General features: G+C 38.5%; 1 protein-coding gene across 1 annotated transcript in view; it reads left to right on the plus strand.

Moving 5' to 3' along the window:
* LOC127382309 (protein eyes shut homolog) overlaps positions 1-26,709 on the plus strand; it is a 91,729-nt gene that overhangs the window by 22,160 nt on the left and 42,860 nt on the right. Inside the window, exons 3-4 of the mRNA XM_051613733.1 lie at positions 19,448-19,641; positions 22,916-23,040. Of these exons, the coding sequence (XP_051469693.1) occupies positions 19,448-19,641; positions 22,916-23,040 (319 nt within the window). The remainder of the gene's footprint in view (positions 1-19,447; positions 19,642-22,915; positions 23,041-26,709) is intronic.

The following is a 26,709-nucleotide window of genomic DNA, read 5'->3' on the forward strand; positions in this document are numbered from 1 at the left end:
GCTCTGCTATGCGAGGAATAAAGTGGTTGGGGGGGGGGGCTTTAATGATGGAAATCACTGCAAACATGGTGAATTTTGAAATGTAAAGTAACCTGTGTACATTGGCTGTTGAGATTGATTAATTCTAAATATTTTACTATTGTTCAGTGGCTATCTTTGGTAAACTTGTGAGTTTTATGGTGACTGTACGTTGAGTGGATTGAACACTCAAGTCTGAAAAAAAAAATCTGTACATGTGTTATTGATTTGACATATATTGTACACATACAATTCTATTGAATACAGGGCAATTCCTTTTTTTAAACCATTAAATGGGAGGGGGGGATGTGGAAATACTGCCGTTGTTTTCCTAGATCTAAATTTTTTTTACTGTTTTTATGAACTCACTCGAAAGAATCATTTGTTTAATTTGATTCTGTTATTTAAGCCCTTAGTGCTTACTGGTAGTTTGTTTGAATGTAAAGCCAGAGTGTACACAAGGAGTAATGTGAAACTCCTTTTGACGCTAAGCATCGCTACAGGAGCATATCAATCTATAGTCAAGAGAACTGCATAACTTCTTCATCTTCTTTTGTTACTATGACTTATTTCTTCCCTCTGGCTTTTCAGCTTTCTCCCAAGTTAATAGCTTCTCAACTCTGAGATACCTGATATCTTGTCTCATCATTAATCACTCTGAAGTTAACTGATAGTACACCTTTCAGCACATTTTGACTTTAACTTTGTCCATATAGTAATGAATCAAGGTCATGAAAATACAAGATAGTGCCATTTGAAAGCAAAGCCTCTTCTCTTTTTGTATCAGACAGTCTTTCATTTTAAGAAAATCTTTCTGCATTGTTTCAAAAGAATGGCAGCCTGATTGAAGTTTATGTGTTAAAAAGGCTAATTGCAAATACAATTGGAGAGATCAGCATTTCCTGTAAGCAAATTTGAATGAAAGCAATTCAATTTATTATTTCTAGAAATATAAGGTGTTCATGACACATTGTATAAATAAAGAACATAATACATTCAGGTCTTTTACCCTGTCATATCAATTTAGAATTTGTATGTGTTGTCCATTACTATGTGGACAAATTACTAGTCTGTACACTCATTATTATAGATTTCATTTACATGCAGTATTTCAGGTCAGGTTCAAATAAAGAAGGTTAAATAATTACTTTAACCTGTGATCCATTTGGAATTCATCCTGGGCATTGGTGGTCTTGCTCTTGCAAAATACATAGAAAGTTCAATACAGGGCAGAGAATGACTGATGATTGATTATTTAATTCACTTTCCAGAATAATTCTTCTAATTCTGAACAAGCCATTAACACAAGAGATTTTTCATCACTCTTCAAGGAGAGATAGTTGGACCTGGGAGTTCAGTTCTTGTATTAATTTTGATGCACTGGGATTTATAATAGGTCAATGTTTTGAGAATACAAATCCGTTTAAAACCTTCCAGCACACTGACTATAATCACACAAAAGCAACTATAGCTTATGTGCATTGAACCTAAATCCCAATAAGGAAAAAATATAAATTATATTCACACTAGAAGAAATGTTTCAAAACTTTTCTCTACCTAGTTAAAAACAAACAAACAAAAAAATCACAATATATTAACTATTCATAGGTATAAGCCTCAAATCACAATTCTATGCCTCCAAATGCTTAAATAGATTGTAATATTCTATATAGTGTAACATACTATATAGTGTAACACATTATATACTGCTTGAGTGCATCAATAACTAAAACCACTGCATCAATAACTATAGCCCTTTTACAGTGTCACATAATGGAATCTCTTAAAAGCAGCCTCTGTAAATCCACACACACCTCTCTTACAGGCATAAGAGATTTGGAGAGATTAAGAGAATATCCTTTTAAAAAACATCTTCCATACTCTAATTAATAGTAATAGTAACAGTAAACATATATCATGACTCAAGAATGACAGTACCTTCATCATTTTTGTAGGAATATTCAAAAGTCTTCAATAAAACTATGCAATAAGACAGTTTATTAAGAATAATATAAGGCTGTACAATCACAGGCCAGGTAGAAGTGAGAGGACTATAAATGAGTCAGAGTTACTGCTACCAGTAGTATAATTTTAAAGTAACAAAAATGAGCACTATAGAATAAAGCCACCCATCCACCAGAGCACTTAAAAATGTAAGCAATTAAAAGAATCACTACTGTTTGTCTGTCTCAGTTTATGTGGTCTGTCCCTTAAAAAAAAACAACAACAAAACATAAGCCAAAATAATACTGCTTCTTCCTAGTGAACACATAAGCACTTAGAGGGGAAACTTCCACATGACAGTGTAGCAAACAGGAGAAGGCAGTAGGAAAAGACATTGCAGCTTACGTGAAAGACTACTGGAAAGGAGTAAGGAACATGCAGGCAGTATTCAGTGGTATCTGAAACAGCTTCCTAAGGGCTAGCATGACTGTGTGGCTAGCCAAGCAGCCAAGCCCAGAAACAGTAACTCGTCTGTTGAGAAATCATGGAGGGCGAAAAGTAATGTATTAATTCCTTTAATTCTAGCTGGTTGGCTCACTTGAGTTCTTTTTGTTTAAAAAACTGATTGTTCTAGCTCATACTCTAATAAAAACAACCCCCCTCCCCCCCCCCCCCCCTTTTTTTTTTTAAGAAATTTTCAAATATTATTTAAGAATTCACTGAGAAGAAGATGTTCACCTCAAAGTGATGGCTGACTTAGTGACCTGTTTCAGTATTTCCCACTGAATAAAATAGAATTTAAATATATGTGTATGTACCCTGCACTAATTCTATTTCCTTGCTAAATCAATATCAAAGGAAACTCTAAAAAAGCCCAGTTCATTAATGGATCCTTCAGCTTATCTCATAACTTAACCCATCCAGACAGATTTCCATTTCTTTCAGGAAACCTGAAGGAAATCAAGATTCAAACAACACCAAAAACAGCTATACCAAAATCAGAACAAATTTGTTAGGAATAAAGAAATCAGAGCAAACCAAACCAGTCAATTATAGTATTTTTAAAACTCAGTTTACTTTAATTACTCCAAGAGGCAAGGATACAATTTATTCTTGAGGTCAAATTACCCCAAAAAAGTACTGATACATTCTACTATTCAAAATAATTTTAAAAAATTACGATACATCGGGTCGCTCGTGGAACTTTGAACAATACAACTCCTGGAAATTGTATTTAGGGGAAAGGTGAAAAGACAATATGGGAAATAAGCTTTCAGTCACATTACAGCACAGGTCTACATAACTCTCCAAACGGTCATTCTGGGTTAACCCCAGTGGGCAGCTAAGCCAAATACAGCTCCTCACTCACTCTGCCACAGTGGGATGGGGGAGAGAAGCTGAAAGGGTGAAAGTGGAAAACACTGCTCACTAATAACTAAAACACAGATACGTTATCCATCTTCATACAAGCTACTATGAAGAAATTTAACTTTATCCCAGACAATATGAGTACAGAAAATAAGCCCAGTATATATATGAGAAAAGTCAAGGATATGAAGGCAGAAGACCAAATATGAAAATAATGAATAAAACGAGAGAATGACACTTTTTCACAGCAGAATAAGTAATATTAACAAGATACAGATTTGGATAGCAAGGCAGTCTGTTGATGCATAATATAAAGGGTTTTCTGAAGTCCTTCAGTATATGTACACCAGAGTGCCTTTTACTTTGCCTGTTAGAAGGTAAACATGCTACTGATTAGCTGGCTGCCAGGATCTTTCACTTCTGAGAGAGTGTCAAGCTTGTATAGTGCACCTAATGTGTGATTTTTGCTATTAACAGTAGAAGCCTTCAGGCTGCATGCTGACCCAGCAGTATATGGCCTCAGTCTCACCTTGGCCTGATCTGGGTTTTGGAAGTTTAACGCCTGCTTGAGAATGCTGTGACTGCTGCCTCCCCTGCTACAGTATCAGCTCTGCAGATGGCCCCTCTAAGGAGGAGAGGATGCCACCCACACCAACTTACACAGTCAGTGCCAGAAAAATAATAGCCCATTGTCTGCGTGGGGCTTGCAGGGCTGGAGGTCAAAGCTTCAGCTGGCAGCCCAAAAGAAGGAAGTGGTCTGTGATTAGAAAATGTATTTTTAAAACCACAAAAACACACATACATCCACGCACAAAAAAAAACAACCTAGACTTAAGGCAGAGGAGGAAGAAACCCCTTCCACAAACATCATACTTTCCATCAAGACATCAACAGGCCCTAAGTCTTTTAGCGAAGGCTTGAAAATGTAATTGCTTCTTGCGAAGGAAGGAAGGAAGGAAGGAAGGAAGGAAGGAAGGAAGGAAGGAAGGAAGGAAGGAAGGAAGGAAGGAAGGAAGGAAGGAAGGAAGGAAGGAAGGAAGGAAGGAAGAGGAAGGAAGAGGAAGGAAGAGGAAGGAAGAAAGGAAGGAAGAAAGGAAGGAAGAAAGGAAGAAAGAAAGGAAGAAAGAAAGGAAGAAAGAAAGGAAGAAAGAAAGGAAGAAAGAAAGGAAGAAAGAAAGGAAGAAAGAAAGGAAGAAAGAAAGGAAGAAAGAAAGGAAGAAAGAAAGAAAGAAAGAAAGAAAGAAAGAAAGAAAGAAAGAAAGAAAGAAAGAAAGAAAGAAAGAAAGAAAGAAAGAAAGAAAGAAAGAAAGAAAGAAAGAAAGAAAGAAAGAAAGAAAGAAAGAAAGAAAGAAAGAAAGAAAGAAAGAAAGAAAAAGAAAGAGAGAGAAGTAACCTTGTGCTCCATAGAGACACTGGAAACATGAACATAAATCCAGAGAAAGAGAATGTTAGTAAATGTCACTCTATAGGTACTTTAGGGCTTTTAGGTGTTCCTGTATTAAAGAGAGCATGAACCATTAGACAGCTAAAACAGTAACTGAACTAACAGTAAGTTGTTGGATCACATGGTGTGTTTTCTTTTGCTCATAACATTTTGTGCATTTTATGTCACTCTCAGTTTCTACCAAATTCATAACACAAATGATAAGAATCAATTTTTTTGACTTTTTTTTTCCCATTTTTTTTTTTCTTCTGCAAATCCTTTACTTTATGCTCACGTTGCTCATCCTGTTGCTTACAGCTCTGCCTGGATTTCTGCAGCTTCAGTTATACTCAGGAGTGACTTCAACCCTTCCCTTTAGAAGCTTTCTTCTAATCCATATTGCAGTAGACAGGAAAAGTTTAAACAGCCAGTGTTCCCTTATGCTGCTAATTCACATGCCTTTAAAAAGAATTTAACAGATACTAACTTATATTGTCATTTTATATTTAGTTAAAAAAATGACATAACAAGTACTTTTTTTTCTTTTTAAAAAAAATTTGAAACTCCCACCACCAGAAATAAGAACTTCTTTTAAGAACTAAAGTCACATTTCTTGCATAGTGACATTCCACCCGAAGCTTGTATCTGAAAGAAATAGCTGAGATATTTCCAGACAGAAATTCACAGGATTGATAATCCCACTATTCAATATACTAACCTTTTTCCCTAAATTAGTGATTAATTACCACTGATGGATTAAAAATGCTAGAATTCATTGTGCAATTTTCTTTATTCTTCAGAATAAGTTTGGAAGACTGACATGTTCAGAATCTCAAAATATTTGTTTTAGTACAAGGTAATAACCAAAGAAATATAAAATAAGGTTTATTTTTCTAGAAACAACAAATTATTTATTATTCACTTATATGGCTTTTGATACAATTTATCATAACCATTTGCAAATTACATCTTTAAGACCCTCAGGATTTCTTACTGCTTCATGTCTGAAACTTTACACCTTATGGTCCTTGCTCTATAACTGGTCATATGGCAAGACCTAATAGCATCCATCTACTCCTACAAGGTAGGTTATTGAGAAGGTGGAGTCAGGCTTGCCAGAGTAGTGCATGTTGGGAGAATGAGAGACAACAGAGGTAAGTTGAAACAAAGAGGCATCAAGCATTATTAGGAAAATCTTTTTCACGGTGTGTTCAGTCAAGAACTGGAACAATTTCCCAGAGAGATTATACAGTCTCCATCTTTACTGGGTTAGAAAACTAGACTAGGTAAAGCCCTGACTACCCTGGCCTGACCTCAGAGTTTATCTTACTTTGAACAAGAAGCGGGACTACACACTTCCTAGAGTCCCTACACTTACGATCTATGATGGCAGTGGTGAAATCATGTTAAATTAAGTGTGAATAACAGTATTTAGAATAGTTTTTCATTTCAAATTAGAAATAACTCCAGAAGTAAAATACATGCCAAGTCTATGTCATTAAGAGCAACCCGTAGTCTATGTGATGAAGTGGGAGTGGTTTTTTACAATGACATTTTGAAATTTTTTCATTTTCCATGGAATTAATTAGTCCAGAGAGAGAGAGAAAGAGAGAGAGAGATGAGATGACTCTGGACTTTGGACACTAGGACAGGATCTTCGACCTTATCTGTGGAAGGAATATGAATCTTGAACATTTTATGCATTTCATATTGCCAAATAATTTCCTTAATGTCAAGACAACAAAGCCATATTCACTCACACCTTATCCTTATTCTCTCTTGCTCAACAAGTAGGTAAATAGGGCACCTATACTTTTTCCCAATAGAGTTCCAAAATTAAACACAATGAATTCTTGCACTTAGATACTTTTAATAATACCAGCTACTGAATACTAATGGTGATTTTACATTTGCATACCAAAAAATTATAGCTATACAGACTATAGAATAGACAAAAGCCAAATTTGTATTACAATCAGGTAATGGCAAACTGTGAATTATGACACAAATTCACTATTTCAAGAGCTTTTAAAAACTTTCAGAAGGCTTTGAGAATTTCCTTTCTCATTTTGCTGATTTAAATCCCTTTAAAATGAATTTAAGTCCTAAAGCTTCTTATTTGCTTAACCATTCAAACATAATACCAATAGAAATAATGCTTTTTTCTTTGGTTTGTTTTTTTGTTTGTTTGTTTTGTTCTGCTTTTGTTTGTTGTGTGTTTGTTGGTTTTTTTTTTTTTCAATTTAAGGCATTTGCAAAGTGAATTAAAATTACAGATTAAAATAAAAATGCTATTTAGGTGTCGTGAGCCGATGCCGAGGGGGCTACCGGCTGTCAGGTGCTTCCGCGACGTCCCCCCCGCAATGCGGAGGGGTTTCTGAGTGAGCCCGAGGGTCACACGTGGCGCTGCCTCTCACAGAAGAGCGGCCGCTGCGGGACCCTATTTTACTACCACCCTCACCACGCTCACAAATTGTTAAAGAGACCAATGTTTAGTTTACGAATTAAGCGGCTTATTAATGGTTAACATAAATTGAGGGACCAAGGTTCAGGAGAGGTAGGCTGGGGATATGTCAGGAAAATAATTCAGAAGTACTATGGCCTTATTAAATGTACACTCCGAGGGAGAGGAGGGGAATCAATGGACTAAAAGGGTAGGAGTTGAGCCAGGTGAGAAAGTTAGAGAGAATGAGTGTGAGTGTGTGTGTGTGTGCGTTTACCCTTCGGTAGCGTGTGGCTCCTGGGATGCGGCTTTCCGGCTGGCAGGGCTCGGTAGCAGGTCCACGGGGGGCCGGCTTCCCAGTGACAGGGGTGACCCCAGCAGCGGCAGCAGTGGCAGCAGCAGTGGCAGCAGCAGCAGCAGCAGCAGCAGGCGGACACAGCTCCAACCCCGGGGCAGAGCGGCAGGCGGACCAGGAAGGCAGCTGCGGGCTCCGGTCCCGTTCGGCTCCGGTGTTGGGCTTGGGCAGCTCAAGCCGGGCAGGCTCCGGCAAGGAGCAATCCCTTGGGAGCGGGCTGGCTCCCCGCGGAGCGGGTAGGGAAGGCCCCCCTCGACTTCTCTCGGCAGCGGTTGCGGAGCAGCCCCCTCTTACCTCTTGGCTTCTCCGCACAGCGGGGCTGGCGTTCCAGGCGGCTTCTGGTGCTGCTGCGGGGTGTCCCTCTGGGCAGGCAGCGAGCTGCGGGCCTGCAGAACTTGCCCTCTTTTATAGATCAGAAATCACTTGTTCGAGTATATTACCACTGTTCAAATTAGCCAATTAGCACTGGCCAGGTACGTGCTCTGTCAGAGGCATCTTTAACCTATTGTCCATTTTCCTGCCAGTTATCATAACCCTTATGCTCTTTTCTTGCTGTGGACTTACCTGGCAGAGCAAGGGGCCTGTTCCAGTCTGTCCTTGGCTAAACCAGCAAAAAGACACCACTCTTGCTTTGCTGGCTTGGAAGGCATTTTTTTCAGTCTTACGTGGGAGGAGAGAAGATGGACTGTTCCCCACACTAGGAATAATGAAAATATTACATTAATCACTGTCCATGTTAATATATTAATTAGTATATGTGTGAATGAAATCTAAATCCACATAGTTAGGATAACATCATATATGAAGTTGCTTTTCTTCCAAGATGCAGGAAGTGATTTCATTAGCTTTTTTCCAAATAGTAAGCAGTCATTTCAAAACAAGTCTTACCACCTTGACAGTAAAACCAACAGACTAAAAAAGATTATTTTTATCAATTAGACTTTGCAGGTTTCTGCAAAGTGAATGCTTCTAAGGATAAATCCATGGCAGAACTATATTCTCTGATTAGCTTTAATCCATTCATTTGGCAGACTTCCAGATATTCTTCATTGACTGGCTGCATGCTATTCAATATCAGCTGTCTAAAGTTTGGTATATAACCTGAAATATTTCATTATTTTGCTGTTTAGTTAGAATAAAAACAGGTATTGCAGGAGCAATTAGTTGCACCTGTCCTAGATATAGTTGGTGTCCAGTTCAAACTGTTCATTCTAACAAGTGTTAGTGGACATCTAGTTTTTATATGGCCCAAGTCAGGTTGTACAAAATTACATTTAATATATTACAGAGAACATAATGGGGAGAGAAAATACAGTCTTCTGATGTTGCAGTTCTCACTTATTACTGAAGTGGTCTTTTTATTAACCCAGCAAATACATTCAATATGAAAGTCATTATGTATTTTTTCACTTTCCCTGGCTTTCATTTAATTTGGTTTCTTTACCGTGCTTCCATTATATGTGTCAGTATGCATGATATTTAAATACAAGATTATGGAAAAAAGCACTGCATATATAAAGCCAAAAAGGTATAGGATAATTGAAATGTTAAGAGTAATCTGTACAGAAAATATTTCAACAGGTAATACAGGTAGAGTTCTTATATACACTTCTTGGTTTCTAACCCTTTTCCAGATACCATGCTTACCCTTTCCCTGCTCCTTTTCAGCACAGGCGTTATGGTGAATGTCATTGTGAGCATCTGGAGTCTTTCACCAGGAGAATATAATGTTTGTGCTGATAGTTTCATCTTCCTTGCTCTAGGATCTACTTAAGATCATCTTTATATGTTTGTTATCATACTTTTATACCTTTCTTTTTCATTGGGCTGCATATCCACAACACATCTGAATTTACTGTATATCATAGAATCATAGAATGGTTTGCATAGGAAGGGACTTTGAAGATCATCCAGTTCCAACCCCCCCACATGGGCTCCATCTCTCAATATGCCTGCCTCAGTTCCCCTCTATGATTCAACTGCTTTTTGTCTCCCAGTTTTGCAGGCCCAGGCCTGAAGTGGAAAGATTCCCATGAGAAGGAAAAGGCCTAGTAAACTGTGAGCTGGTAACAACCTTGAAAGGTACAGAGGCCAAGTTGACATACGTAACACCAGCTGCTCTCCAGTGTTGAAGAACACGGAGCCCAGCCCAGCCACAACTAGGCCTGAAATGGAGATAAAGTAGAATGAACAGATAAACAGAAGAGTTTGCTTGGTGAGAAAAGGGCCTTTGTGGTTCTTCTACTGTTTTATTTTTATTCTCCAATGAGAGATTTTGGAGGTATGGCTAATGGTTAAATGGCAGCAGTCAATCCACTTTATTCAATAGAAGTCCACTCCCATCTTTGATCAGGAGGACTTCCCATACACTTTCCCAGGAGCTTGCTGGACCTTCTCCTCTCCAGCAGGGACGCCTGCCAAACAGACTAATTCTCGAGAATTACGATCCACCCAGGAACACCCAGCTGCAGCCAGGCAAGGATGAGAAATATTAAATCCTTTATTGTCTTTATTAGCAAACTTAACATTAAGTAATTTTCATCATTAAATGTTAAGATTATAGAAATCTTTAAAATTTATAATTAATCTTCTAGGCCTAGTATAAAACTTGATAATAAAGAAGTTGCTAACATTTTAATGGTTAACCTTTATTTTTTGATCTACCTGCAAGTAGAAAATTTTATTAAGATACCTTTTGCATTGAAACTTTATCTTCTGTTCCAATCTCCCAATTTCCCTACAGTTTGATTGTACTTGTGCCTTCTCCTTTAAGGATTTAAGACCCCAGTGTTATATGCATTAAATCTTGATCTGTGCATATACGTCTCACCTGCCATCCCATCCCATTCGCAACAGCAGGGACACCTTCCACTAGATCAGGTTGCTCAAAGCCCAATCCAGCCTGGGCTTCAACACCTCCAGAGAGGGGGCATCCACAACCCAGGACAACCTGTTCCAGTGTCTCACCAACCTCATAATAAAGAATTTCTTCCTAATGTCTAACCTAAATCTCCCCTCTTCCAGCTTGAAACCATTACCCCTTTTCCTATCACTGCACACACTGGTAAAAAGCCCCTCCCCAGCTTTTCTCTAGGCCCCCTCAGGAACTGGAAGGCTGCTATAAGATCTCCTCTGAGCCTTCTCTTCTCCAGGCTGAATAGCCCAAACTCTCTCAGCCTGTCTTCACAGGAGAGGTGCTGCAGCCCTTGGATCGTCTTTGTGGCCCTCCTCTGGACTTGCTTCAAGAGTTCTGTGTCCTTCCTTTGTTGAGAGCTCCAGAACTGGACACAGTACTCCAGGTTCGGTCTCATGAGTGCAGAGCAGAGGGACAGAATCGCCTCCCTCGACCTGCTGGCCACACTTCTTTTGATGCAGCCCAGGACATGATTGGCTTTCAGAGCTGCAAGTGCACATTGCTGACTCATGTTGAGCTTTTCATTGACCTACACCCCAAGGTCCTTCTTCTCAAACTTGTTCTCAATCCATTCTCCACTCAACCTGTATTTGTGCTTGGGGTTGCCCCAACCCAGGTGCAGGACCTGGCACTTGGCCTTGTGTACTTCATGAGGTTGACATGGGCCCGCCTCTCAAGCCTCTCAAGGTCCCTCTGCATGGCATCCCTTCTCTCCAGTATGTCAACCATACCACACAGCCTGGTGTCATCAGCAAACTTGATGAGGATGGACTCAATCACACTGTCCATGTCACCAACAAAGATGTTAAACAGCACTGGTCCCAGTGCTGACCCCTGAGGAACACCACTTGTCCCTGTTCTCCATCTGGACATTGAGCCATCGATTGCTACTCTCTGAGGGTGGCGATCCAACCAATTCCTTATCCACTGAGTGGTACATTCATCAAATCCATATCCTTTCAATTTTGAGACCAGGATGTCACATGGGACAGTGTCGAACACTTTGCACAAGTGCCGGTAGATGACATCAGCTGCTCTTGTCACTGATGCTGTGACCCCAACATAAAAGGCCACTACACTTGTCAGGTGTGATTTGCCCTTGGTTTCCATGTCTGTTGCCACCAACCACCTCCATGTGTTCCATGTGCCTTAGCAGAGCCTTCAGGATTATCTGCTCCATGACCTTGCTGGCCGCAGAGGTGAGACTGACTGGCCTGTAGTTCTATGTAGTGGTTTTTTAATAAGATAGATACTATTCCTTTGTCTTTTTGTTGCCCTTAAGACCAACTCCAGGCCCGCATTCCTTTAACTGTTCACTGGTGAGTTGTTTACAGCCATGGGGTCTCCAATGCAATACCTGTACTGCCCTACACTACATGCTGTGTCTTCAATTTTCAAGGCTTTTTTAAACATATCAGGCCTGTATTTCTTTATATATTACATCACTATGTTAGAATCATAAACCCATGGTGATACCATCAGCTTTTGAAGATGACTACCCTTTTTATGAGAAACCGCAAGCCCCATTCGTCTCTCAGTATTAGTGCCCTGGCACGTAGTCAGGCACTGAGTATATTTTATGTCTGCAGTGCATCCAGAACTGCCAGGTGCTGCCAGGCTCTGCCCAGTATCCAGAGATGTGAATACTCCCGGTTTGTCTCATTAAATAATGCTGATGGTTGTCAAATTTGGCCTCAGGAATTGGAAATATACCCAGAGGTCACTGGAGATTAAAAGTTACAGTTATAAGAAGCTTTGAAAGTTCAAAAGCTGATTTTCTTGCAATGGCTGTACTAATCTGTTGTTTTCCAGAACCTAATAATGTTATCAACTGCTACAATAAGCAGACCTTTTCCTTCTCACCACAATTCTAATAGAATGTACAGATAAACAAAACTTAGTTATCTAACTTGAATTAATATTTATTTTGGTTTTATGGTTTTCTTCTATAGGCACATCTAGGGATATTTTTTTCTCATTAAATTAATGCATCGTCTAGAAGATGAGAAGATAAATTTGGATTATGAAATTATGTGATGTGGTCACTGAACAACATATCACACATTTTGTCCATATTAACAGCCTTCATTTTAGGCAATAGCACAACTGAACTTTCTTGGGATTTTTCTGACAGTCAATATTCTTAAAATGTAGGAGTTAGTATAAAATATCAACAATATGGAAACAGTCAAGTTAAAAAAACAATATTTTTTTCTCACTGATAAGGTAAAGGTTATAAACTGCTTTTTTAAACAGCTATTTTCAACTTCTTTTTTTTTATTATTATTATTCTGCCTGCGGGGATACAAGAGGTTGCAAAACAGGGCTATTGGTAGCTACTCAGCCCATCCTGCTGCTTTTGTGTTAGTGCAATGGGCTCCTTTATTCCTGAGATTCAAGGACTATTTTTGCTCTTTTTATATCACCTCCTCTCATTCTCCTCCTCAATATACTCAATCTCCACTGCTGCCTCAGGCTTCCCCTTTTTTAGCACACATCCTTGGTTTCAGCAATTGCCTAAGGGCACACCTACCCAGAATATATTTCTATAATTTACATCTCTTCCTCAATCCTTGCCTTGGTTATTGAATTTCAAATCGATATGTCCCTGAAGATCTGTTTCCCAGGTCTTTAGCAGTTGCTTCAAATCATGTGTCTGAACATTGTTAAGTAATTTAGTAGGAATTAATCTTAGCCAAAATCCTCTTTCACTGTAGTAGAAGGACTCTGGCATTTGGAAAGTGATTTCTGAGGACCATGGGGGGAAAAAAAAAAGAAAAGAAAAGAAAAGAAGAAAAATGTATACATCTTGAATAGGTTACTTTGTCAAAGACTTGAACAACCAGTTAGCTTTTGATAAAATTATTCCCTATGTCAGTTTCTTTCTTCTTGATTAATTGTAAACCTGCTGCTACACTACTACAGATTAGAAAAAGAAGATATATAATCTTTAGCAATAATTGACATTTAGCTGCAAAGTATAGAGAGAAATGAATCATTGGCTTCAGTCATTCACATCTGTCAAATTCATTTGAAAGAAATTTTGTTAAGGGATTCGTAAGAATTAATGAATTCTAAAGGTTGAAGCTGTTTGGAGGAATTAAAAGGTTTTAATAACTGTATATCACTGTGGACTCCCTCTGAAGACTAGACAGTGATGAAAATGCGTCGGTGTTTTTGTCAAGTTTAATATTTTTAGCTGTACATGGTATACTATTATTGTGAACTGCATTCAACTGCAGGAGTATTCAGTTAAGAGTTGATGTACAGTGATGTAAGTGGCTTGGCACCTGCTTACACAATCTTTTTTGTCTTCTCACACATTACAGTTTTGACTGTAGACAAGAGAGAAGGCCAAGCTGCAGATGATATAATTCGCTCTGGAAGTGCTCAAGTATTCTAATCAATCCATTTGATTTTTCATTCCATATGCATCTTTCATCATCAGTCAGCTGGCTGTGGTAACTTTGAGAGAAAACAAAGTTAAACACCTGCCATGTGCTTCTAGAAAGTCTGTATACTAGCAGAAAAACACAAAATGTCAACTTTCCAGCTGCTGCTTTATTCACTCTTCCTCCTGAATTCATATAACTAGCTGAATTGCTCACTATCAATATTTAAACTATTGCATCTTTAATTTATGCTAGTTTCAGAGGAATTCTTGAAAATATTACTGCCAAAAGAATGGATTATAATAACAACAATAGTAATAATAGTAGCAGTAGTAGTAGCAGCAGTAGTAATAATAACAACAACAACAACAAACTCCTGAATAGTTTTACAGTTCTTAAGTGTTTGCATTTATTAGATTGTAGACATGATTGCTGAATACTGAGGCACATAATACAGGCATGTTAGAGCAAATTTTAAAAACTCTTGTAGGGAACTTCTAGTTGCAGGTCAATTTCTTTATTTGGATCTTACTAAGTACTGATCTTAAGCTTTTGATGTCCAAATATCAAAAATCTAGTATTGAGCTCTTGACTTATACTCTGTAGGAAAGAAAGCTGAGAAATTTGATTAATCTACATATTTTAGCTACTGATGGATCACTTCATCAATTTTATTATTTTATTATAAGATTTCTTCTGGTTTACATCAGATTATGTGAGATGATACTGAAATAAGTTAACAAAGCAACACGATTACAACATCCCAAAAACTGGGAGGTGTATCATTTCACATATTTGCATAAATTAATTCAAAACAACCTATATCCATTTGCTAATAAAAAAGTGTGTCAAGAAGGTGGTCGATAAATTATTGCATAGACTACCGTAAGCCTCTTAGCACAGCGTTAATAATCACTTTTCAAAAATACATTGTTGACTTATGTATTTTACCTTCAAAAGCTGTCATTTATCAGGATATTTTACAGAGTCAGCAATTGAATTTCCGTTCCAAAGATGCCTAGATAATTTTTGAAAATAGGGATTCACAGGATACTAAAGTGTGTAAGTCATCTAAAAAAATATAAAATTCAGTATGGTGTTGCTAACACTGCTTCATACAAGGTATTTGAAGATGTGAAATAGTCTAGCTATACTAAGAGACCTTTAAGTGAGATATATCACATTGCACATTCATTGCACATTTATTTTGTGTGTTAAATCATTTAGGTGTTTTTAAAAATGCAACTGAGGCTCATTATGTGTTCTTTAAAATCTCATCTAGTTTTACAGTGCTAGAAATGTGCGGATGCCGGACCTTGCCCAGGTTGGCATGGGCCCACCTCTCAAGATCCCTCTGGATGGCATTCCTTCCTTCTAGCATGTCAACCACACCACACAGCTTGGTGCTGTCAGCAAACATGCTGAGGGTGTGTTCAAGTGCCACTGCCTATGTCACTGACAATGTTAAACAGCACTTGTCCCAGTAGCTACCCCTGAGGAATGCCACTCATCACTGTTCTCCATCTGGACATTGAGCTGTTGATCACTACTCTGATTGTGACCATTCAGTCAATTCCTTATCCACTGAGTGATACATTCATCAAATCCATATCCTTCCAGTTTTGAGACAAGGATGTAACGTGGGACGGTGTTAAAGACTTTGCACAAAATGATCACATTATCTCCTTTTCAGAAAAACTTATTCAAAGTTTAAACTAAAAACTGCTGTTGATTCAAGAGGCAAGGCCTAAGTTCCTAACATACTTACAGGACATATTATTTTGGTGTTTCCTTTGATGTGAAATAGGTATGTAAGCTAAAGATCTTCCAAATGTTTGACCTTTGCAAAAGAGTCAATTTGAGAAAACAATTGAACAACTCAGACCCTAAGAAGAAGCAAGAGCCCTAAGGTCTCCACCACCAAAAAAAAATAAACACAGTGGCATTTCAACAGGTAGCTAAACGTTGCTCATTACTCCACTGAAAATAAAAGGAAATTTGGAATCTCACATGTACAGTGGGATTGAGTGAACTCTCTGTAAGTTTGCTGACAGCACGAAGCTGCATGGTGCAGTTGACATGCTAGAAGGAAGGGATGCCATCCAGAAGGACCTTGGCAGGCTTGAGAATTTGGTCTGTGCAAACCATGTGAAATTCAGCAAGGCCCAATGCAAGGTTCTGAACCTGAGTCAGGGCAATCCCAAGCACAAATAAAAGCTGAGCAGAGAATGGATTGAGAACAGTCCTGAGGAAAAGGACTTTGGGGTGCTGGCTGATGAGAAGCTCAACATGGGCCGACAATGTATGCCTGCAGCCCAAAAAGCCAACCATATCCTAGGCTACATCAAAAGAAGCACAGCCGGCAGGTCATGGGAGGTGATTCTCTCCCTCTGCTCTGCTCTCATGAGACCACACCTAGAGTACTGTTTCCAGTTCTGGGCTCCCAACAGAAGGACATGGAGCTGTTGGAGCAAGCTCAGAGGAAAGCCACAAAGATGATTCAAGGGCTGGAGCACCTTCCCTACAAAGACAGGCTGAGAGAGTGGGATTTTTCACCCTGGAGAATAGAAGTCTCCAGGGAGACCTTATAGCTGCGTTCCAGTACCTGAAGGGGACTTACAGGAAAGCTGGAGAGGGACTTTTTACAGGGGCATGTAGTGATAGGATGAGGGAGGAACAGTTTTAAGCTGAAAGAGAGGAGATTTAGGTTAGACATAAAGAAGAAATTCTTTAGTTTGAAGGCGGTGACACACTGGAACATGTTGCCCAGGGCTCGTGGGTGCCACGTCCGTGGAAGTTTTGAAGGCTTTAAGCAACCTGGTCTTGAAGGAGGTCTCCCTGCCCATGATTCTACGGTTCTGTGGTTTGCCTGCTTCAGAAAGAACATAAAAGTTCACAGCCTTTCAGTTTCCTATGGGATTTTTATAGACCTCCATAGAAGTCATAACACCTTGCCCATTGAGAATGTAATAGACTTACAGTGTTCCTCGAAGCGTGTTCTCTTTCCTGTATTATTAAGCCCTTTTTTGTTGTCTGGTATTCATGTATGTACAGTTGTATGCTTAACAGTTTTGTATAGTTTCTTTTCCTGTTTTGTACTTCTGAAGTTTGAAATCACACAGACTTTTGTATTTCAATTAAAAAAAATACATTGACCTCATCTATTATAATTTAGAAACTAAATTAAAAGTATGTATCCCATTTATACCTTCAGAAACTGTACTGACTAACCTCAGTCCCAATGCTAGTCCATAAATGTCAGGAGGGACCTCCTCATCTCTAAGAGATTAAATACTTCAGAATTCAGAAACACTTAGCCTCTCACAATAGTATGTGAGCCATCAGGAACATACCTTGCATTTGAGGATAGGAACGGTATTGTTACATGAGGAGCAGCTGGGGAACTGGATTCGTATTTGTCATGGTTTGACTGAGGATCGGCAATTAAACCAGCGACAATAATGCTCTTGATACACTCCCTCCTCCCCCAGGTGGTGAAGGAGAGGGAGATAATAAAGAGAGAGAGACTTTCTGGGTTGAAAACTAAAGTAGACAGCTTTAATTAAAAACTGATTATAAAAGAAAATTTGTACAATTATACACAAATGTGTTCAGGAATGTGCAAAACCCTCTTGCCTCTCTCCACCCCAGAAACTCCCACAGCATCTGCTGAGCTGTGAACAATCCCAAAATGTCCTGGAGCGCTGCTGGAGAGAGTGGCAGAGCAGACAGGAGCTGAGGGGAGAGGGATGAGGATCAGGAACACAGGAGCCTAGTGTTCAACAGTGATGGATGGACGGAGTCCTCCCTGGACACTGGCCATGGACAGAAAAGAAGGGAAGAAGAAGCAGGAAGGAAGTTGACTTCCATAATCACTGACCTTACACCAAGCTTACATAGATATATGGAATGTAATACTTTGGCCAATTTTGCTGTCTGTCTAGTCCACTCCTCTGTATGGGAGGGTTACAGATACAACTCTTCTGCTCCCTGTAGCATCTAAGGAAGCTAAGCAAAGTGACTGGCATCTCAGCAGTAACATAAACATTCCAGTGTTATCAGGCCATCAGATGGAAAACTTGCTGCTAGTTAAAGGAGATCTTACTGAAGGGGAAATAAACAAAAAATCTGTAAAAGGAAAATTGGCTTCATCCTGACTCAAGCCAGTATAATATTATCTGGAAAAAATGTTGCCTTAGAGAAAGAGTTGATTAATCCTTACATTTTTAAAAACACCTTTCCGGAATATGGTTACGTAATCGTACCATTTTAGTTCTGTAAAAAATGTGGAGTATTAGTAAATTCACTGTTAATGGATAAGCTTAGATTTTCTTCTGTACGTGGTGTGTGGCAAACACTAGCAGCTAGCTGCAAGGAAAAAGTCAATTTTAAATCTAGATTTTCTGTGAGTGGCCTACATTGGCATTCTTGGTCAAAGTCATAGCTGTCAATTTTGAGCATTATCGCTTTTCTTCCTGCTGCCCCTACCAGCAATTTGAGCATCCGTTTCTGTAACAAACTGAGGCACTGAGAAGTGATTTTAGACTAGGAATAGTATATTGATCTAAATTGTGTAATGCCCTGCTCTTGCCCCAAGGAATGATAGCTTTCCATAAGCTGAGACAGCCCATGTGCACTGACTTAGCAGTGGCCAGAGAAGCATAGGCTCAGAATCAACCCAGCTCTTTTGACTTTGTCTGTTTTAGAATTTCTGAACACCACGGTTAGTCAAGATAAGAAGTAAAACTAAAAGTTTATAAGGACTCTTGATGAAGTTTTTTCCAGTGGTACTGTAATTTTCTTTCTAATAGGCTTTCCTCTGATGGAAGCTAATGTTCCTCTCATTCATTTACTTCCAAAATGTCTATTTTCAAGTGTGCTGATTAGAGCTTTTTTATAAAACACATCAGCGAGCTTTGATACTGCCTATTTGGTCTAAAATTAAGATTGTGGTCTTTATAATGTTTGTAGAGATTTGCACTTAGTGTCTTCTGAGACCTAGATTTACAGTGCCTTAAGTAGATTTAATTTGTATTAAAACTTCATTGAAACTTCATATGCAGAAAAAATCTTGTCTTGATTTTGGTTAGAAGTTTATATGAAGATATACAAATACTGTATTCATATTTCAAAGACTAATGCTCCCTTAAAAGTAACTGCTGCAAAAAAAGATGTCCAGTGACTCTTCAGTGTCTCCTAGGACTAGGGTTCCACTTCTCATCCTCCCTTTGCTGCAGATAAGTTTACTCATTACCACAGATTTCTACCATGTTTATTGACCAAAACAAACAAAACATATAGGAATATTTTAAGTTATTTCCTTTTTTTAAATGGTGATAGTTGTTAATGTTAATGTTAATGTTAATGTTAAATGGTGTCCCAGTCAGTAAAAGCAGCTTTGCAGTGTGGACAATTTAAGAAAAAACACAATAAATAAAAGCTTCTAAATGTCTCTTAAAATAAAAAAAATAATAAAAAATAATAATAATAGGGAAATACAACATAGTCACAAAGTAATGTTTATGCGCAGCATATCAAGAAACATCATTCACTCAAACACTCTCTAATTTTTTCTGCTTATTTCGTTTAGGTCCATTTTGTGAGGAACTTGGAGATCCTTGTGCACCTCAGCCATGCCTCAATGGAGGCATATGCCAATATAATCAGTCTGGACATGTCTGTGATTGTCCTGCTGGATTTCTTGGTCACTATTGTGAAATTGATATCAATGAATGTTCTTCAACACCATGTCAGAACAGAGGTACATGTATCGATTTGCCAAATGTAAGTATTAACTTCAGAGATCCCTATTTGAACATAGAACCATAAAATTACTTGGATTAGAAGGGACCTTTAAAGGTCTAGTTCCAGCCCTCCTGGTGGGTAAGGACGTCTTCATCTAGATCAGGTTGCTCAAAGTCCCATTCAAGCTGACCGTGAATGTTTTCAGTGACAGGGCATCCACAATTTCTCTAGGCAGCCTCTTCCACTGTCTCACCACTCTCATAATAAAAAATTTCTTCCTTATGCCCGATCTAAACCTACTATCTTTCAGTTTAAAACCTTTGCCCCTTGTCCTCTCACTTAAGGTCTTGGTAGAAAGTCTTATTCCATCTTTCTTATAGGCCCCCTTTATATGTTGAAAGGCCACAACAAGGTCTCCCCAGAGCCTTCTGGCTGAACAACCCCTGCTCTCAGCCTTTCTCTATAGCCATTTCCATGGCACTCATCTGGACTCAGTCTAAGAGGTTGATGCCTTTCTTATGTTGAATTACCACACCTGGACACAGTACTACACGTGGGTCCTCATGAGAGCAGAGTAGAGTGGGAGAATCACCTCTCTTGACCTGCTGGCCACATTTCTTTTTGTGCAGTCCAGGGTACAGTTGGCTTTCTCGGCTGCAAGTGCACACTATCAGCTGATGTCTGTTTTTTCACAAATCAGTATTATCACATGCTTCTCCACAGGAATGTTTTGAATCCATTTATCACCCAGTCTACACTGGTACGGTGACTGCTCTGACCGAGATGCAGGACCTTGCACTTGCCCTTGTTGAGCTTCATGTGGTTTGCATGGGTTTACTGCTCAAGCCTGTCAAGGTCCCTCTGAATGGCCTCCCTTCCCTTTAGTGAATCAACTGCACCACACACAGCTTGGTATCATTCACAAACTTGCTGAGGGCACATCCAGTCACACTATCTATAATATTAATAAAGGTATTGTACAGTAGTGGTCCCAGTACAGGGTCATGAGTGATATCAGTCATTGTTACTGATATCAGTTTGGACATTGAGCAGTTGATTGCAGCTCTTTGGACATGGCTGTCAATTCCTTATCCATCATATAGCATATTCATCAAGCCCGTAGTTCTCCGGTTGGACAACAATTATGTTATGTGGAACAATGTCAAAGGCTTTACAGAAATCATCAGATAACATCAGTTGGTTTTTCCCTTATCCCTTATCTATCAACACAGTCACTTCATCATAGAAAATCACCACAACAGTCAGACATTATTTTTCCTTTGTGGAGCCACATGGCTTTCTAATCACTTCACTGCCATCCATATGCTTTGACATCCAGGAGGATCTCTATCATGGAAGTGCCAAAACATTTAATTCTAATGCAACTTTTTAAGTTACTTTGCATACTTGATGAAGGAACATGACATTGTTTAAATGTGTAGTATTTCTAATATTTCTATTACTAAAATTCTTTCTTTCTTTCTTTCTTTCTTTCTTTCTTTCTTTCTTTCTTTCTTTCTTTCTTTCTTTCTTTCTTTCTTTCTTTCTTTCTTTCTTTCTTTCTTTCTTTCTTTCTTTCTTTCTTTCTTTCTTTCTTTCTTTCTTTCTTTCTTTCTTTCTTTCTTTCTTTCTTTCTTTCTTTCTTTCTTTCTTTCTTTCTTTCTTTCCTTTCTTTCTTTCTTTCTTTCTTTCTTTCTTTCTTTCTTTCTTTCTTTCTTTCTTTCTTTCTTTCTTTCTTTCTTTCTTTCTTTCTTTCTTTCTTTCTTTCTTTCTTTCTTTTCTTTATTTCTTTCTTTCTTTCTTTCTTTCTTTCTTTCTTTCTTTCTTTCTTTCTTTCTTTCTTTCTTTCTTTCTTTCTTTCTTTCTTTCTTTCTTTCTTTCTTTCTTTCTTTCTTTCTTTCTTTCTTTCTTTCTTTCTTCTTTCTTTCTTTCTTTCTTTCTTTCTTTCTTTCTTTCTTTCTTTCTTTCTTTCTTTCTTTCTTTCTTTCTTTCTTTCTTTCTTTCTTTCTTTCTTTCTTTCTTTCTTTCTTTCTTTCTTTCTTTCTTTCTTTCTTTCTTTCTTTCTTCTTTCTTTCTTTCTTTCTTTCCTTTCCTTTCCTTTCCTTTCCTTTCCTTTCCTTTCCTTTCCTTTCCTTTCCTTTCCTTTCCTTTCCTTTCCTTTCCTTTCCTTTCCTTTCCTTTCCTTTCCTTTCCTTTCCTTTCCTTTCCTTTCCTTTCCTTTCCTTTCCTTTCCTTTCCTTTCCTTTCCTTTCCTTTCCTTTCCTTTCCTTTCCTTTCCTTTCCTTTCCTTTCCTTTCCTTTCCTTCTTTCCTTTCCTTCTTTCCTTCTTTCCTTCTTTCCTTCTTTCCTTCTCTCTTTTTCTCTCTCTCTTTCTCTCTTTCTAAGTATATATGTAATCTGTCTAGTTTTGTCTAACACACAAACTAGCACATACTGTTTTGTACAATCATTTCCATAGACAGTTGCAGTAGTTTGTTTCACACATGTAAAAGTCTCTAAACAGATGTTAAAACAAATTTCCCTAATCATGCCTTTAAGATTGATTCTGAAGAAGCACCAGAACACTTCCAATTTTACTGGGGGAATAAGCCCTTATATATTTTTCCTTTCCTTTCTGACATCAAAAAGCCTATAGAGAACATTGCTTTTTATTGAAAAATAAGGATGACAGTGACAGCTATAATAAATAATATTTTTTTTTGGTAAAATAACTTACTGTTCTTACAGTTTAAATTACAGAGTGCATTAACTGACAGATGTCTTTCACCATCACAGAGAAGTATCGTCTCTGTTCTTCATTTTGAAGTGAAAAAAGGATACAAACCTTTTTCATTCCTGCTCTAGTTAGTGAATCTTGTTTGGTATCTGAGGTACCTTGTGCACTGTTATTGTTTGATAGATGTGAACATTATATACTTGATGATCTTTAAGGTCCCTTCCAACCTTAATGATTCTATAATTCTATGATTATACTGGAGTAAATTAAGAAATTGTGAAAAAACATAAATTAATTACAAAGCTCCTTCTTTACTCAGTTATGAAGTCACAATGCCAGTAAAATTTAGGGCTGGTGTATGTCCAGCTAGCAAACCCAACTCTGGAATAATCTGTGCTGAAAGATCTATTCCACTTGGCCTAAATTATGCTTGTGACCTATTTGTGGTTAGGGCTGCTTTTTGTTCTGTCTTTGTAAACTGTTTAATATGATGAGACCCTATCCTATTTAGAGTCTATAGTAATGGAAGTAAGCACTAATTTCTGTATTGTCTTGGTTGCAACAAATAATTATTTCTAATTTCCTTTTCTTCTATAGGACGTGGCATGTATCTGCCTGCCAATATTCACTGGCAAGTTCTGTGAGAGAATTCTGAATCCATGTGAGTGGTTGCCTTGCCTAAATAATGCAACTTGTGTAGCTCAACAGAACTATAACTGTCGGTAAGATTATAAATTCATTTATTTCAGTACTTCATTGGATCACTTGGTATCCCACTGGTAGCAGAAAGAAAAGTCATCATCAGTCACAGAGGACACAGAAAGCTATAACCTTTTCTTTTAACAAAATTTAATTTAATTTTGGTGCCCTACTGTGTTATTTGTCTTGAAAACTCTTGAAGTCCTACAAAAAGATTTAAGAGTTAAGGAGTTCTAATTTGTTTCCTCATTAATTCTGTAAGGTAAAATACATAAATCCTGACACATTGATGACAAGTGAGACACTTAAACTACAGGTACCATTCCCATTCAGGGTTTATGATGTTTATGTTTCTGAAAGAATAAAACAATTGTGTTAATTTATGATTCACAGACATAGATTAGTAGGTCCTGGATTGATCCTACAAGCAGCATCTTAAGAAGTACTTTATTCAGAAAGACCATGCTAAAAATTATCCATTCGAACACAGCAGAAGTGGCCCAGTAGGTATATAATTTCATTCAATTTTAAATAGCTTTTAGATATTTTCTTACACTACTAAGGAGTACAGTTTATGCTCTTCACATTTGCTTGGCTTTTATCTAGCTGCCTCCAGTAAGTTCTGGTAAGCATTGCTAAAGTGCAGTAAACAACTTTCAAATTTTAAGATATTAATAAAAGCAGAAAATTGAAAGCTGTGGTACACAAAAGCCTGAAAACACGTTATGAATTAACTTAGAAACTGCAAATGCATCACAGAAGTATAGGACATACAGTTACAGCCCATCAGAAGAGATTCAGTTGAGAAGTCTGGAAATCAGAATATAACTATGTTTACAATTTTCCCAAAGAAGAAAAAAAAAATACACACTTTTTTATTTAGTCTTATAGCTAAATGCATATATACACACACAAACACATACACAGAGTTATATCTTCCCATATAGGTATGCATAGCACAGAACAACAGTGTTATCATTTATTTTCCAATGCTTTAAACGAAGATATAATCTATTCATAATTTACTATTATATAGCCAGTCTTTTACACAGTATGTTGGTACAAGAATTAGTATGAATTTCTGCCTGAAGCTTACATATAAAAATATGCATGACATGAATAATTAATATCACTGTGTTGATTACCTTCCTTTAAAAATGCATATATATATATATCCTGGTCATGTGTACAACACAGATTGAATAATCTACAGTTTCACAAACTACAGGTAGAAATGTTCTGTACCATAAACCTCATTGTACCTAAATAAAAAAAGCTAAGAAAAGGCATGCTGATTTAACAGCCTTTCCGTTGATATACTATATGAAAATAAGAGTCCTTATAATGGGATCCATATAATAGAAAGAAAAAAATGAGCAATTAACAACCCTACTGTGTGTCCCAGAGAAGGCAACCAAGCTGGTGAAGGGCGTGTTTTATGAGGAGTGGTTGAGGGAACTCAGGTTGTTCAACCTGGAGGAAAGGAGGCTGAGGCGAGACCTTCTCACTCTCTGCAACTACCTCCAACTTAGCAAGCAACAGAAGAAGACAAAATGGCCTCAGTTGTGCCAGGAGAGGTTTAGATATTGCATAGTAGGAAAAATTCATTCACTGAAAGGTTTGTTAAATACTGGAACAGGCTGCCCAGGGAAGTCATCAGTCACTATCCCTTTAGGTATTTAAAAGATGTTCTGGTTTGGTTTGTTGGGTTTTTTGGAGCGGGGGAAGGGCCCCAGGAGTGGCTCCAAGAAGCTGAGAAGCTCCTCTTGCTCCAAACCCAGTCAAGGAGCCATTAGAGGGACAATAGATGTGCCTCAGCAATTAACATATGGAAGAACTTATATAACACCTGAGCAGAGAAGCACTGGAGGGAGAAGAGCAGTGCTGAAGAGGGAGAGCAGTGCTGGTGGTTGGTGAGAAAGAAGGGGAAGAAGGTGCCCTAGCAGAAGTTTCCCTGCAACCCATGGCGAGATGGCAGCTGTCCCCCTGCATTCGTGGAGGAACGTGGTGGAACATTCCCTGGGGGCACCAGGAGGGGTGAACTTGGCCAGTGGACTTGGATTTTGTTGTCAGTGGACTCGGATTTGCTGCCAGTGGACTCTTGATTGCGCAGCTTTGGAAGACCCCGGCGCCAGGGGAGTTTGTTCCTGAAGGAGCCCCTGACTCTGCTGGAGCAGCTCCGGACCTTGTGGGAAGGACTCATGAAGGAGAGGTTCCTGGAGGACTCTCTGCCATGGGAGGGACCCCGTGGGGAAGCAGGGAAGGACTGTAAGGAATCCTTCTTCCTGAGGAGGATGGCGCAGCGAGAACCACCAGCCTGTGAACTGCCCCTAACCCCATCCCCTGTCCCTCTGTGCCACTGCGGGAAGGAGGGAGAGAAACCGGGAACAAAGTGATTTGGGTCCGGGAAGAAGGGAGGGGTGGGGCAACATATGCAAGCCCTGCTCTGTGTGTTGTCTGTGTCCTGTGTGTGTTTCATTAGTGGGAAATTAAATTATTTTTTCCCCAAGTTGAGTCTGTTTTGCCCGAGACTTTAACCAGTGAAGAACCTTCCTTGTCCTTTGTCTCAACCCAGGAGCTTTGTCCTCCTCACCCCAGAGTGTTTGTGTGGGAGGGAGGAGTTCATTGAGTGGCCACGGGGCTGTTCCTTTGTTGTCGTGTTGGACCCAAACCACAACACATGTATAGATGTCATGCTTACGGACATGGTTTAGTGGTGGACCCAAGTCCACCAGCATTAGGTGAATGTTTGGACTTGATGGTTTTAGAAGTCTTTTCTAACCTAAACCATTCTACCATTCTATGATCTACTGATTAACAAGAGAATCACTTAAATTATGTGGCAAACCTAGGTACTAGAGGTTTTAGTTTTGGACTCAGATGGTACAATCCTGTTTGCTACTTACATCAAGCATTGAGATCCTATTAGTATAAGTGGTGCTTAGATTGTAATTATAGTAAAAAAGGGAAATAACATACTAGACAAAACACTATGAATAGACTAATGAAGAGTGCATCCTTCAACATCTTAGAGCATTGGGTGTTTGGTCCTATACATACTGTTTAACTAAAAAATTTGGGTAGTATTCAGTTCACATGGTTTTCTCCTAACATCTAAACTGCACAGTGATTTTGTCTTGGTGAAGGAAGATAACTCCATAAAGTGACTCATCTCTTCCAAACAGAGAGATTCTGAATTTGGACTGGACTGGTCTCCTGAATCAGAGTCCCTAAAGGCTCCAACTTCTGAAAGCAACATTTTTTAGTGTTTATTTTAATAAACTGAAATGTATTTCCTCATTTGTGGTGAAAATAAAATTGTTTTTCTACCACTTAATCCCAAATACTTAATAAATGTAAATTCTGTGCATATTTTTCTTGTATACTCAAAAGACATTTAGGTGACAGAAAACATTTTGAGAGAGTATGAATCATACACTTTTCATATGGACATGAGATTCAGTATTTTGGTTGTGAGAGCATCAGTCTTGCCAAAATCAGAGTGGAGAAATGTAGAAGAGGTGCCAAATTTTAGAGAGGGCCAACAGTCAGCAGGTTTTACTGATTTTAGTATTCAAAAATTTAGGATTGACTTATTGCAAATTTATGTCCTGCATAAGCTACTTGAATAACAGAGAATGTTGGAAGCCCTATAGGAATGGTGGTTTAACAGTTTCTGTTTTTTTAGTCAG

Source organism: Apus apus, chromosome 3 (genome assembly GCF_020740795.1).
Source record: "Apus apus isolate bApuApu2 chromosome 3, bApuApu2.pri.cur, whole genome shotgun sequence".
Classification (NCBI taxonomy): domain Eukaryota; kingdom Metazoa; phylum Chordata; class Aves; order Apodiformes; family Apodidae; genus Apus; species Apus apus.